This window comes from Cucurbita pepo, chromosome LG04, assembly GCF_002806865.2.
Source record: "Cucurbita pepo subsp. pepo cultivar mu-cu-16 chromosome LG04, ASM280686v2, whole genome shotgun sequence".
In the NCBI taxonomy this organism is placed as follows: Eukaryota; Viridiplantae; Streptophyta; class Magnoliopsida; order Cucurbitales; family Cucurbitaceae; genus Cucurbita; species Cucurbita pepo.
This window is the reverse complement of record NC_036641.1, coordinates 4649588-4665340: the sequence shown is the minus strand read 5'-3', so window position 1 is coordinate 4665340 and position 15753 is coordinate 4649588. Positions and strand designations below refer to the sequence as shown.

At 35.3% G+C, this 15753-nt stretch overlaps 1 protein-coding gene across 2 annotated transcripts; it reads right to left on the bottom strand.

Moving 5' to 3' along the window:
• Positions 1-204: 204 nt before the first annotated feature.
• Positions 205-14303, bottom strand: LOC111792147 (dynamin-like protein ARC5). 2 transcript variants are annotated; one of them, XM_023673480.1, is made up of 17 exons: positions 13878-14303; positions 13634-13798; positions 13413-13535; positions 12941-13162; positions 11676-11809; positions 11446-11538; positions 8310-8373; positions 5818-5866; positions 5496-5578; positions 5083-5240; positions 4908-4968; positions 4120-4182; positions 3879-3982; positions 2292-2349; positions 1714-2061; positions 715-879; positions 205-627 (listed from the first exon to the last, which is right to left on the bottom strand). In XM_023673480.1, exons 1-17 carry the CDS (start codon positions 14205-14207, stop codon positions 529-531), a joined length of 2319 nt encoding a protein of 772 aa, XP_023529248.1. In that variant the 5' UTR covers positions 14208-14303; the 3' UTR covers positions 205-528. The 2 variants fall into 2 exon arrangements, with proteins under 2 accessions (XP_023529248.1, XP_023529249.1); XM_023673481.1 differs by having other exon boundaries at positions 3879-3979; positions 13878-14302.
• Positions 14304-15753: the final 1450 nt, after the last annotated feature.

The following is a 15753-nucleotide window of genomic DNA, read 5'->3' as shown; positions in this document are numbered from 1 at the left end:
AGCAATCACGAATACACATTGAACCTTGCCACAAAATCAAGTAGGTAAAACAAATGAACAAACTTACCAATAAAATGCTCAAATCCCAACTAAAACGTATATCTATTTTCAAACATGACTAAAAGAAACCAATACCAACAAAAAGCCACAAGAAAGCTCATAATAACCACAATTTTTAATAAAAATAAATATGGAAAGTGTTAACTTTACCTCCCATTGGAGTTTGAAGCCTTCTCCTAGCTTGTTTTCCATATAATCTTATGACAAAAACTTCACAATTAGGCTAATAATCCATACACATTAACAGGAAAGATTTCACAATATTCAGAGAGTGCCTGCAGAATACTTGTTGATCTATATCATAATAAAATATGCTTAGCTACAACAAAAGTGACCCACATGCTACTCCCAAATCTTCTCAACAATTGCTAAAAGATGACAGAAATGATCATACTAGAAGCGGCGACAATTGCTAAAAATTGACAGAAATTATCATACCGAATGGCGCCATTTTTCGATGATTTAACTTTATTTTGTATCAGATTCTCCAGTTTTTATGTCAGGCTTGGATTGTTGCAATATGAGCTGCTGATGAACCACTCTAAACTTCTCCTTAAGTTTCTTAATCTGGGAGAAGACAAAATTCATGTCGGATACAGTTTAAACTATTAGTAGAGAGAGAGAAAAACAGAGAAATAGAGAGAGAAGAAGTACCCTTCTTAGTTCAACTTCGGCATCACGCTTTCGTTGGCTCAAGGAGTGTACCAAGTTTGTAATGTCAAAAACAGTATCCAATTCGCTTTCAAAAGCCGACTCCAAGTCCTCGCGAAGGAGCACTGGCAACTTGTCCACTACTGGCATTAGAAGAAAACAGTTGAACTGAAAAAGAAAAGAGCAAAGTGAAGAGCTTGGAAACGGTTATGCTCTTTGCTTTTCAGCACAAAGCCACCAAATCAACTACGATACTAGGTAACAATGAATCTAAATTAGGAAGGTCAACTACTTATTACACAAATATTTCTTAAATCAAGATCATTCCTTCAACACTCCCCTCAAGCTGAGGAATAAATATACTAACAATTTCAAGCTATTGAACAAGGGTTATGTGAACTCTTATGGTTGAAGATAATCCTCGATGACTTACAGATTAAGGGAGAAGGTTCTCTAAAGTTGTACTACGACAACAAATCAACTATCAATATTGCATACAATCTTATCAACGTGATAAGACAAAGCATACTGAAATTGATCAACATTTTATCAAGGAGAAATTAGAGATGGGGATAGTGTGCATTAGTTTTGTGCCCTCACAACTTCAACTAGTAGATATGCTAACAAAAAAAACTTCACAGTCCAATATTCGAAAGAACTTCAACTATTGGAAGATCGGTAGCTATGAAGGCTACGCAGATTAATCAGACCTCCTAAAATAGACTTGGAAAATAAACTACATACCAGTAGTTCCTAAGACTTGGAAAATAGTGATGAACATTCATGAATAAGAAAAAAGATCAAACAGCATACAGATTAGGGGACTCGTTTGATCCTGAATTACTATGAATAGAAGAAAATTTATAAGCAGCTATTTAAGACATTATTCTCATAATAGACTAACCTGAACTAATGAATCTAATGTCTGAAGAAAAATGCAGAAGAAGTTGCATTTAGATCTATTGAATGCAGCAAGAAAGGAGGATGAGGAGAAGATCAAACCTTTAGTTCTGCAGAAGCCAAGAAATATTCTCTAATGCCATGAAAAATTTGCTGTACCAGAGCATGAACAATTCTTTCAGATGAAGGAGCAAGCCTTCTGTTCCAAAGCGTACAATCTAAAAGATCAACCAGCCTTGCTTCTGTTCCCTGAATACAAGAGCTGGAGTCAACCCCTGAAGCCAATTGACTGAGCTTTACATCTGGCCTAGGCTTATTGTCTTGCCGCTCATTGCTAAGAGATCGAAAAGTCGAATCTTGGGAAAGGCCACCAGATCCCAAATTTCCTCCCATAATCGGCTGATCACTTCCGCAAAATGAGTCTAGGAAGTGACGTAGTCCAGATCGATTCTATAGAATTGAACAGAAAGAGAGATGAGACTAATAATGCAACTTAAATGACAAGAAACAGCAAATGCAACACAGATAACTGAGCTCAATTAGGAAAAAGCCTGAGCTTGAAAACATGCCATACAAAATAATCATTATCTTCAAAAGAATATGTAGAGACACAGTAAAGTGTGATGCAAAGTTAATGAATCCGGGAGTATTAAAACCATTTCAATTTTTTCATTATTGACCTTATTATGAAGCGACCATGAGACATAGCGGGTAGTGCTCACTAAATCTTCCATGCATCTGCAACAAGAACAAGAACAACTTCAGTATGTACAAACAACATGGCATAATAGAAATCATGTAGAATATGGTAAATCGTTCATTAACACATTTATGTAGCCTAGTTATTCAAAGGCTCGCAAATCTAGACTTTCCTCACCTCATTCAACGCTATAGTGACAAAGTAGAAAACTTATGTCAGAAACCTCAAGAACTCTCCTCTTATACTAAATAAGTTTGATATTGTAAGGCTTGAATCTTTATGCCTCGTGAAATAACTAGAGGAATAAATTTGTTTATAATATTCTTTAGAAACATAAACGTTCACTTATGTATTTAGTGTATATACACTGCAACAAAAATTGGTAATTTAGGTCATTACTACTTTTTCCACTGATATGATGACAAAAAATTAAAGAATAAGTTGATTATATTTGTGCTTAAAATTGGTGATGATGTTGAGAATGATTTCTAGAAAATTATTTAAGTAACTATTGATAGACCACAAGGTACCTCACTTCATGCACAAGCTAAATCCTTGGACTGACCCGCACAAGCACTATAAAAGAATTAGTTAAGGATTGACTAATTGCACACCAAGACAAAATATTTTTATGATTCCAATTTAAAACATTGTCTATAATTAGTCAGTACAAAGTACCAAGTATCAAGAATCTTAAGTATGAAAACAGCTTCAGCCCCTTAAATTAAATGGGGTGACTTATTGAGTATTTTTACACTCGTTCATGTTATCTTTCTTTTCTTTTCAGATGGTATCGGAAATTACGAGGTGCGTGGCAAGGGCGTTTAGATTGGCGAGGATATGGAGCCAGATCAAAGCTCCCTAGAACTCTAGGAATTTTTCAATTTGTGTTTCACACTTATACATTTTCATGTATAAATAATAATTGTTGAAGTCTAGTTTTTCTTATTTTTCTGATTTATTTTCAGAGAATTACATGCCCCTTTTATAGAGACAAACTGACTCGATAATCTAAATTCACTAGATAATAGGTAATCTAAATAAATCCTAGATAATAGGTAACAAATTAAGATAAATCTAAATAGATTTCTTGTTACTAGGTAACAAAATCTAAATAATAATCTCTGCATACTAAGTAACTAAATCCAAATAAATTTAAAAGAATCCAATCAGATAAATTAGGGAGGTCAACTATTTCCCTTATTTAATAGGATTATACAAATATCCTTCGACAGTGCCCCTCAAACTAAGTAATATATATCATTCATTCTCAACTTGGATACTAACTCATGAATTACACAAATATCTCCTAACTTAATGCTAATCCTTGGTCTTTACCTTTGATACTTGAGTCTTGGAGGACTGTTTCCCTCTCGAGCACCTCATGTTTTAAAAAAGAATGGGCAGAATTGATAGAGAAACAGGTTTTAATTTGAAAACCTTTAAAACCTAAAAAACGTGTTTAGTTGCAATATTTAATTTTTAGTACATGCAATAAAAAATAACAGAACAGATGAACAAACACGATGTGAGAATGAAAATAATTTTAAACAACCAAGTTGCTTACTTTTCACGGCATGCCTTCTCAGTAGATTCAGCAAAGTTGTTGAAGGCAGACGAGACACGGTTCAGAAACACCTGATGACCACTTAAATACTCTCCATCTTTCTGCTAAAATTGCAAGTTATGGTGATCATGACTTCTCAAACGTGAAAAATTATTTGTTGTTTCATACTTTAAAGGGTTCTAAGAATATTAAAACAACAAAAGACAGTGCCATCTAAAAATTCCCTGGAACAAGCTCAAACCTGAAGAAGGTATACAGATATGGGAAGCAATCTCTTCAGAATGTGCAATAATCTACTGCCCAACTACATCGAATACAAAATATGTTAGATTTCCATAATCTGTAGCAGAAAACAAATTAATCAATAAATTGGTAAAATTTATCAAGAAAGAATCACCCAAGAATCGAGCACAATGTTAAATCACAACATGGTTCGTCGAGGTTCATTTGGTAAAATTTCATGGAACCTCTATTGATCTTGGTTCGACACATTGCCTCAAAGTGTATGGTGCAAGTTAAGGCAACAAGAATCTACTTATCAAAGATGAAAGGCAGACAAAATATGGCGCCAAATGAACTTAGCACACTTTTCCTTTTCCAAAAAAAGAAAAAGAAATCATGATAGCATAAAATGAAATATATGATTGGGCATTTGGGTAGCCATTATTGGTTGGTCTGACCTTTTCTTTTAGTAACCTCTATTTGTCCTTCATTCCTCTTAATGAGAGTTCTTTTCTAATTCAAAAGATACGTATGATTCGGCGTAATATATTTACTTTGGCAACACTACGGCAATAGAAAAAATGATATTTTAGACATGCACTTAAAAGTATGCGATTCAACATAATGTGACAAAAAGGTAACCTCTTAGCTCTTTTTCTACTTCAAGAATTAAAGTAATGAGAGAAGGATACTGCAGTAAGATAAAAAGAAAAAGAAAATTACTATCTTTCATCACAATGACACAAAAGATAACAAAAGACAACCAAATGTAAGAACTAAAGCAATTGAGATACACAGAAATATCACCTGATGAAGATATGGTTCAAAGGTATCTCGAGCTTTGGCCACAGCTATAACACAAGCCGTTCTGATCATTCATTCAAATTGCAAAGGAAAAAGCCATTCAATATTATAATAAACAAGGAATAATTCACATGAGAGAGATATTAGGGAGATCATAACCAGGCAAGACCAATAGTACCTAGAGTAGTTTGCTCCATCATGTATATCTTCAACTCCACATGCATTTACAATTTCTTCCCTTGTAATTGGAGGACACTTTACTCCCCCGACCACAAAACGAAACTCAGCCATGGCACGATGATATTGTGCACCACCATACAAACGCATGCCTGCATTCTTTTTCACAAAGACAATAGATTTCTTCTTATAAAGTTCAACAATAATATATTTTTTTTATATTGAAATCTTAGATCTAAACATTTTTGTAATACTCTCTTAGTTATTTCTTTTATCTAATATATCAGTCTAGCCTCTAATATTCTATTCACAAGTCCTTTCTTTTATCTACAGAAACAAAAATTTATAAGTCCAAATATGACAACCAATTTGATGAGGAAGTATGAAAATTTGGTTGAAAAGAAGGATATTTACCGGGATTAGTTTCTGGGGAAATTGATGGCCATTGGTACCAACAAAAGCCCCTCCATTGATTCTTTCATCTTGTAGTGTTTCACCTGCATGACATTTGTTCTTTTTTTATAAGCAGAGAAAATTGAATTTGAGACAAAAAAAAAGCAACAACCTAGAAGAGACCATAGGGACAAGACGACCCTATGCCTAAAAGGAGGAATCATATTAGGAGAGAAAGAGACGATGTATTCTGCAGTAAAATTCATTTCTTTACACAAAAGTTAAAGTTAAAGCCAGGATTACATGTTCAAAATTTTTAATTTCAAGCATCATTAAAATTTACCAAATTTATCTGGAGGTGCGACAACTGTTCCTTTTAATAGCAAAGACAACTGCATGATGATGAAAAGCCCAGGTCATAAAGCAATCTTAATCCACTAAATAGAAGTATCTCTATGAACTTTTTTAAATTGAAAATAGTTTCATTTTTTTTTAGAGAAGAACTAATTCCAATCCAAATTTATAAAAGAAAAGAAGAAAAAACTAAATGAAAATAATTTCATTGATATATATGAGAAGAAAATTGTAAAAATACACTTTAGTCTTTGAGGTTTGGTTAAGTTACATTGGGGTACCTGAGTTTTCAAAACTCGACAAATATCCTTTAGTTTCGTATTTTGTTTCACCCTTGGTCTTGCCATTTTACGTTAATTACTAACACAAAGCTGACATGATATTTATTTATTAAAAAATATATTTTTTATTCTTATATTTTTTTATTAAAAACATTTTTTTTGAAACAACTCAAGCCTACCGCTAACAAATATTGTCCGCTTTAGTCCGTTAAGTATCGCTATTAGTCTCACGGTTTTAAAACGTGTCTGTCAGAGAGAGGTTTCCACACCCTTATAATGAATGCTCCTTTACCCACTGGAGGCCTAGCGTTGGAGAGGGGAACGTGTTAGGTGATGGAGTCTGCTGATTATTTATAGCTTAGTCGATAGTTATACATAGTAAAGCTATATATGGTAAATGATATAAAGTAAATTGTCATAATAGTAAATAGCTAGTAAAAGCTATATTAGTAGATATTTATATATAGTAGATGATTATATCTAGTAAAGCTATATATAGTAAGCTGAACTATATATATATATATCTACTGTAGAGCTTTGAAAATGTACTTTCTCTATTCTCTATATTCTCTCTTACTTACATACTTGGAATCATCAATACAAATCCCTTAGCCAATATTCTCCTTGCATTTTCTCTATCCTGTTCTTTGTGTTCATCTAGATGACTGTGTGCGTTGTTATGTGATCCTAACAGAACGAAGCATTCTTTATAAGGGTGTGGAAACCTCTCCGCAAACGCGTTTTAAAAACCTTGAGGCAAAGCCCGAAGGGGAAAACCCGAAGAGGACAATATCTGCTAGCGGTGAGCTTGGGCCGTTACACTTAGGATTGCACAACAACACACACTCGATTTAGATGAACACAAAGAATAGGAGAAAGAAAATACAAGGAGGAATATCGGTTTGAGGTTTATATTGATGACTTCAAATATGTACAATAAGAGAGAATACAAATAATGCAGAAAGTACATCTTCAAAGCACTGCTTAAGGGGATAGGGTATATATATGGTTCAGTTTACTATATATATAGCTTTACCAGATTTAACCATCTACTATATATATAACTAAGATAGACATAACCATCTACTATATATATAACTAAGATAGACATAACCATCTACTATATATATAACTAAGATAGACATAACCATCTACTATATATATAACTAAGATAGACATAACCATCTACTATATATATAACTAAGATAGACATAACCATCTACTATATATATAACTAAGATAGACATAACCATCTACTATATATATAACTAAGATAGACATAACCATCTACTATATATATAACTAAGATAGACATAACCATCTACTATATATATAACTAAGATAGACATAACCATCTACTATATATATAACTAAGATAGACATAACCATCTACTATATATATAACTAAGATAGACATAACCATCTACTATATATATAACTAAGATAGACATAACCATCTACTATATATATAACTATCTACCATATATAACTTTACCCGATATAGTCTTTTACTATAGTTGTTAACTATATGACCATTTACTTTATATGTCATTTATCATATATAGCTTTACATAAATAAGCATCATCCTCCCTGACCTAACAATTCTCCCATTTGAAACTAATCCAGTCAACCAACAAACCAATTAAGGCTTTGCACAATCTCAATCCACCAACAAACCAATTAAGGCTTTGCACCAATTAAGGCTTTGCACAATCTCAATCAACCAACAAACCAATTAAGGCTTTGCACAATCTCAATTTTCCAACATCAACAATGGAAACTTACAAGTAATAGTACCAGACCTCTCCAGAGTTCAAACACCTCATTCTCTATTAGAGCCGAGATGAACCACCTGAATTTTATCTCTAGGTTTGTTCCAGTTCTCAATTATTCTTTCAAACAGGTTCCTCCTAATCCCCATATCCAAATAATATTTAATTCGTTTCAACAGTTGCTTACAATTTCTCCTTCTTTCTTTTTTCTTTTTTGTGAGGAAAGATGCCATTTTTGGTAGAATTGATTTAGGTGTCCTAGCAACAAACGTGAAAAAAGTAATAACTCCTCCTCAATTTCCTTATCAATGACTAAAGAAGAGACAAACTAAAAACAATGTTAATGAATAGAATCAAGTCAAGGTGGCAACCCTGAATAGTATAGAAAATCAATGTAGCCAAAACATAAATCCAGATAAAGAGAGACCTTGGTCAAAAACAAATCGTGAAATGCTCTTCCTTTCTCCTTCAATGTTACTTCATCCAAATTACTACATACAAAAAAAAAAAAAAGATAATAACATTAGAGAAATTTAATGAGCAAGTTCTTGTACCTAACGAAAAAAGTTGTAAGCAAAAGGGAATTGTTTTTAACATTGATTTGAGAAAACTTACGATCATTTGATAGGGATTTTTTTAATAAAATTTTACATAAGAAAGATTTGGATATAAAAGAAGATTGTGGATTTGGAACTGAATTAGGGTAGTAAGATACTCGGATACACATTAATAGCAAGCCCAGGGGTAGCTTTTATGCCTATGGAGGCTTGAGACAAGACGATCTTTCTCCTTCCTAGTTTCTGCACCATCTTCTGTGGAGCTGTTTATTCTGGTGTCCTCTCTATTGGTGGGTTGGTTTCGGGCATAAAGTGCTCGGTTTGCAGTTGTTTGAAGGCAACCTTGTTTGGGAGTATAAGGTTTACTTGTGATATAACTATCTTTTTCTATTCCACCATAAATTTGTCTGTTTTATGAGCTAATGGCTGAAAAGAAAGCAGTAGTGATGTCTGAAATGATTCCGATGTTTTGAACAATTACCAAACATAAGCTCAATGGATCTAACTTTTATGCATGGCAAACTAACATTCGTCATTTTAGTCTAATACCAAACAAGTGATTTTGCCATCTTAGTCTAATAGTGCTTTGGTTGGACAGACAAGTGAGTATATCAAACACGTCCACAGGAAATTCCAGTACACTGAAAGCAAATTCAGGAATATTGTTCATCACTATTGTCATAAGTCAAGACATAAAAAGTGATTGCAAGAAATTATTGAGGAAGGGTAAAAGGTTTCAGCCTGCACATGTTGTCTTTACTCTTGATAACCTTGAAAAGTCTACCTCTTTTGTTACAGGGTCAGGCACTGTCACTCTTACCAACTCAATTTTCATTGACCTCTAGTTTAAATTTACCAAAGTTCACTTTTAACTTTATATCTATTAGTAAACTCGCTTGCGATCTTAATTATTGTATCTTATTCTTTCCTGTTTCTTGTTTATTTCAGGATCTTATGACGAAGAGGACTATTGGTAGAGGACATAGTCTAGAGGTCTCTACATTTTCTAACCACTAATAACTACAGTTGTTACATGCTCCAAAGTGTTCTATCCTTTTGAAGCACATTGTTATTTGACTCATCCATTTATTTCCGTGTTGAAGAGTCTTCATCCTCAATTAATCATTTGTCTTATTTAGATTGTGAGTCATGCCAGTTTGCTAAGTTTCATCGTTTGAGTTTGTATCCCAAAGTCAATAAACAAGCTAGTCTTCCATTGAGTTAGTTCATTCTGATTGTGTTCGATTGAGTCCAGGAGAGGGTTTTAGTAGTTTGTTACCTTTGAAGAGGATTAATTCATGTGAACTTGTTATATTTAACCAAAAAAAAAAAAAAAAAAAATTCCACATTGTTTTCTCATTTTTGTAACTTTCATGCTGAAATTCAAACTCAATTTTTGGAGAAGAGCATGAAGGACTAATTGTGGGAGGAAGTTGGTGAAGGAAAGGGTCTCACCTAGTGAATTGGAGAGTGGTGGCTAAGACCGTGGAGCTTTTGGGAGCTAGGCATAGGTAATCTTAAGATGCAAATCAAAACCTTTTTATTTAAATATTTTTGGCATTTCCCGTGAAAATCTTGCTCTCTTTGGCACAAGGTTAGTGCGAGTAACTACAGCCCTCACCCCTTTGAGTGGAGCGATGAAAGGCACAACCAAACATTTCTAGAAAGCTATTTCTAAGGAACTTCCTTTCTTTTTGCTCTCTGTCCAGAGCGTGGTAGGAATGGGGTGGACTCTTACTATTGAGAGGATATGTGGTTGAGGGATAGACCCCTTTGCTCTATATTCTCGTTTATATCATTTGTCCTCTATGAAACTCTATTTGGTAGCTTTTGTTTTTCCTCTTTAAGGGGCTCCTCTCCTTCTTTGAACCATGGATCCTATCGTCCATTATCCGATGGGGAAACATCAGGTACTTTGGCCCTTTTATCTTTACTGGAGGATTTCACAGCTATTATGAGGAGGGATTTACGTACTTGGAATCCTAGTCCTTATGAGATGTTCACGTACGGCTCCTTTTTCTCTTGCTTGGATAACCCCTCATTCTCCAATCTTTTCATCTTCTCTTTGTTGTGAGAAGTTAGAAATTCCAAAAGGGTAAAAAAGAAATTGTTTGGCAAGTTTTTCACCACAAAGTTAACACCCTAATGTGGATTCTAAGAAGGTCACCTTGTCTGATTAGACCACAATGTTGTATCCTTTTTAAGAGAGTAGCGAAGGACCTCCATCATCTTTTGTGGACTTAGTGATTATGTTTGGACAATCTAGACTTGTTTATTTCAGACCCTTCAGCCTCAGCACGTGGCCTGCCTTGAGGTTTGTAGCTTCATGCTTAAGGAGTCTTTGCTTCATTCGCCCTATAGAAAAAGGGTTAGCTTTTTGGATAGTCAGCATTTATGCTTTGTTATGGACACTTAGTGATTATGTTTGGACAATCTAGACTTGTTTATTTCAGACCCTTCAGCCTCAGCACGTGGCCTGCCTTGAGGTTTGTAGCTTCATGCTTAAGGAGTCTTTGCTTCATTCGCCCTATAGAAAAAGGGTTAGCTTTTTGGATAGTCAGCATTTATGCTTTGTTATGGACACTTAGTGATTATGTTTGGACAATCTAGACTTGTTTATTTCAGACCCTTCAGCCTCAGCACGTGGCCCGCCTTGAAGTTTGTAGCTTCATGCTTAAGGAGTCTTTGCTTCATTCGCCCTATAGAAAAAGGGTTAGCTTTTTGGATAGTCAGCATTTATGCTTTGTTATGGAGACTTTGGAGTGAGTGGAACAATATATTTTTTTAGAGGAGTCCAGAGATCTGAAGTGGAAGTTTGGTCCCTTGCTAGATTCCACATCTCCCTTTGGGCTTAAGTGTGTACGGACTTTCGTAATTACCCGTTAGGTATTATCATCCTTGATTGGAGCCCTTTTAAAAAAATTTCACTTAAAAAACATTAACTATACATGTATACTACTAGCAGCTTCTCATGAAATTGCACTATTCAAGAGGAAAAGTAAAGACCTGAGTTCTTGATCAATCTCATTCAGTTTTCGAGTTGTGCTCCTGTACTCCTTATCAAGAAGTGAAATGATCAAGGGCACGCTGTCCATATACCTAATAAGATATTTAGATCATCTGATAAATTTTTAAGAAAAATAATTTTAAAACTTAGTTCAATAAATTAGTAAATAAAAAAAGGAATACTCATTCTGCTAACATAGTTGAAGGAAGGATTAAAAAACACAAACTACCTTTTCTGTAGCAGTTCTTCTAAGAACGTTCTTAATTTGCTTACACCAATTCTCACTTTTTCTTTCTCAGCCAGTGGCCGGCACAACTTTTCCTCTAAAAGGGTAACGTCTTCCTTCTCTCTCAAAGCTATAGCCTGCATCAGAAATGTAATTAACTACTAAAACTTCCCAAAGTAAATAATACAAATGTTAGGCATCACGACTCTCCACAATGGTATGATATTGTCCACTTTGAGCATAAGCTCTCATGGCTTTGCTTTGGGCTTCCCCAAAAAGCCTCATACCAATGAAGATGTATTCCTTACTTATGAACCCATCATCATTCCCTAAATTAGTCAAGGTGGGTCTCCCTCCCAACAATCCTCAACAATCCTCCCCTCAAACAAAGTACACTATAGAGCCTCCCCCGAGGCCTATGGAGCCCTCAAACAACCTCCCCTTAATCAAGGCTCGGCTCCTTCACTCGAGTCCTCGAACAAAGTACACCCTTTGTTCGACACTTGAGTCACTTTTGACTACACCTTCGAGGCTCACAACTTCTTTGTTCAACATTTGAGGATTCTATTGACATGGCTAAGTCAAGGGCATGGCTCTGATACCATGTTAGGAATCACGACTCTCCACAGTGGTATGATATTGTCCACTTTGAGCATAAGCTCTCATGGCTTTGCTTTGGGTTTCCCCAAAAGGCCTCATATCATTGGAAATATATTCCTTACTTATGAACCCATGATCATTGCCTAAATTAGTCAATATAGGACTCACTCCCGACAATCCTCAACAACAAATGCCTAAATCCCAACACTAAATAAATGTACAGCCTATTGAATTCCAAAAATTTATCAAATTTCTCATCACAGTCTAATGAATGAAAGCACAAAATATTCTCATGCACGCCTCATGAATGTCAAATCTTATCTTCTTCTTTTTTTTCAAGATAAGAAACCAAAGGTACATTTGGTTTTAGATCTGAAAAACAAAAATAGAGTTGTATTTCATGTTTTCAATGTTTGGTAACAAATTTAGAAACTAAATTTTAATTTATGCAATTGTTCAAATTGTGTTTAGTAACATGTTCATAAGAAATGTAACTAGGGGTACTTACCAACTAAATATTTAGTTAATTATCAAACATTATTAATAAAGTTAACCAGATGGCATCAACAAATTGCCGCTCTACCACAAAAATGGAATATGTAAACAAGCCAACATAAACATGTATTAGTAAAAAAAAAGTAAAGATAATATAATATGCATCGAGATACCTCTTTGAATTCATCATTTGTTTTATAAACTGAATCGTGTCCAGAACCAACTCTGCCTGAAGGAACAGATGTGAAAAATGGAGAGTCGCCCAATATGATACCATCAAGTGCACAAGAGGGTGGCAAAAGAAAGACTTCCACATCTGAAGAACGAGCAAATTGGGGTATCTTGGTATCAAGTTTGGTCGATACAATCACAGTCCTCGAGAGCTCAGGATCAATCTACAATGAAATTTTGGGTTATTTCATATCATCCCCACTATTTAGCAAAGCATTCAACTAACAAAAACAGGTTGGTTTCCATGAAAATCAAAATAAAGAACTGATGACAAATAACCAAACTTAGTTTTGACGATAATATCTCAACAATCCTCAACAAAACAAGTCCTTCTCCATTAATCTAATAGCAAAGCTATGGATACATTGTTCACAAAAACAATACAAAATGGTACATAAGTTTATATATGCGTACTTGCATTACGACCCTTCGTGTCGTCGCATTACTCCAGTCACTACAATCTTCAAGACACAGTATGATGAACTCTTTGTGCTGCATTTTAGCTCGTACTAATGACTCAACAGCACGAGCTTGGCCCTTGAACAGAAGCCCCTCATTAACTCATTAGCATCAAATTCAAGGCAATGAAATATTACACAAAACAAAGGAAATGCATCTGAAGCTACAGAATTCACCTGCAACACCCGATTCTTTCCACCTGGGGCAGGAGCAATGAGGCCAGGAGTGTCAATAATGGTAAGATTAGGGCAATACTTGTATTCCACTCTAATAGTTATTTCCTTAGCCGAGAATTGACTCGATTCACTCTCCAACCTCAAGTTTTCGGCTTCAATGAACGCCTGAAAAACAACGCAAATAAAGGCCACTACAAACGGCGGGAGGAAGGGGGAACTAAGCTTCATAAGCAACCAACTATACCTGAATTTCGTGGAGAGATTTCTGGTGAGCGACGGTGGGATCGTCATCGGAGACAAGATGACAGATAGGAGCTTCACAGTCAGGGTCGTACTTCATGTGAAGAGTAATAGGTCGGCGAGTCTTGGTACCACCGCCGACGTGGTTGAATTGGAAGCCCATGAGAGCTTCGACCAAGGCACTCTTGCCGTCGGTCTGATGGCCGACGACCAGCACCGCCGGAGCGTCGAAAGGAGTGTCGAACTCCTGAGCAAGGCCGTGAAGCTCATTGTAAGCTTCGTAGAGGCGCCATTTGTCGTGGTCGACCGCCGGTGGCTCTCCTCCACACTCCATTTCCGTTATCCTTTAACCGAGTGGGGAATTATCCAACAATGGAGCAAGAGGATGACAGTCCCTCCGCCAGCCGCTGTCCGTTTTGTTTGAACGTGACAGAAATTTTGCCCCTTGTTTTCCCACTAAAATTTCATTCTTCCATTTAGGGGTAATTCTGTAATTTCACAACCTTTCCATTTTGACGAAAAAAAATTTAAAATTCCTTATGTCGACCCTAAACTCATTGAGTCATTCAACTTTAGGGCTCTGATACCATGTTAGATGAACAGACTCTCCACAATGACTCATTGAGTCATTCGACTTTAGGGCTCTGATACCATGTTAGATGAACACGACTCTCCACAATGACATGTCCACTTTGAGCATAAGTTCTCATAGCTTTGCTTCGGATTTCCCAAAAGATCTCGTACTAATGGAGAGAGTATTACTTCATTATAAACTCATAATCATTCTCTAAATTAGGGGACGTGGACTTTCATCCAACAGATATGTCCATAGGGTGGGGTGAGGACGGATTTTTCGTCCTTATCCCAGACACCTATTTTATTCTTCATCTCCCAAAATTTCCCTAACAAGGATCACTAAATTCCCACCAGGTAATATTTGTCCATTTATTATTTTCTAAAAAAATATATTTATTTTAAAATTTGCATTTCTCACTATAAACTTCATTGAAAGATGGTAAAAATCCTAATAAATCAATATATTTGAAAAGTAAATACACGAACTAATAATAATAATTATATATATATATATCGATGTATTTGTTAGGTTGAATGGCACGATTACCTAGGGTCACAACCTCATGTATTTATAGTATATATATATATTATTATTAGTCGATGTATTTGTTAGGTTGAATGGCACGATGACCTAGGGTCACGACCTCATGTATTTATAGATTGTATAATGAAGATTACATTCTAAATCATAGATTTAGTAACAAATCTACATGAAATCATAGATTTGGTAACAAATCTCCAGTAACAAACTAGTAAATCATAGATTTGGTAACAGACTAGTAAATCATAGATTTGGTAAAGTAAATCATAGATTTGGTAACAAACTAGTAAATCATAGATTTGGTAACAAACAATAAATCATAGATTTGGTAACAAACAGTAAATCATAGATTTGGTAACAATAAATCACTGGATTATCTTAAATCATAGATTTAGTAACAAACTATGAAATCTATTCTACATTTAACCGTATTTACCTCTCAAATAATATCAAAACTACACATATATATATATATTCAAGCAAGAAACAGCTTCCACAAACCACACTAAGCTAACCTTCTAAGCTTGATAAGTGTGTGCAAGTAATTGCGATGGCACCCGCACTTGAGTTGCAGCAAAAAGAGAGCCTATGCAGCATCCCCCATACACACAAGACCCGCTCAACTGGGGTTTGGCTGCCGACTCCCTCAAGGGCAGCCACCTCGATGAGGTCAAGCGCATGCTGGAAGACATCGGCAGGCCTCTCGTTAAGCTTGGAGGACAGACCCTCACCATTTCCCAAGTGCCTGCCATCGCCACTCGTG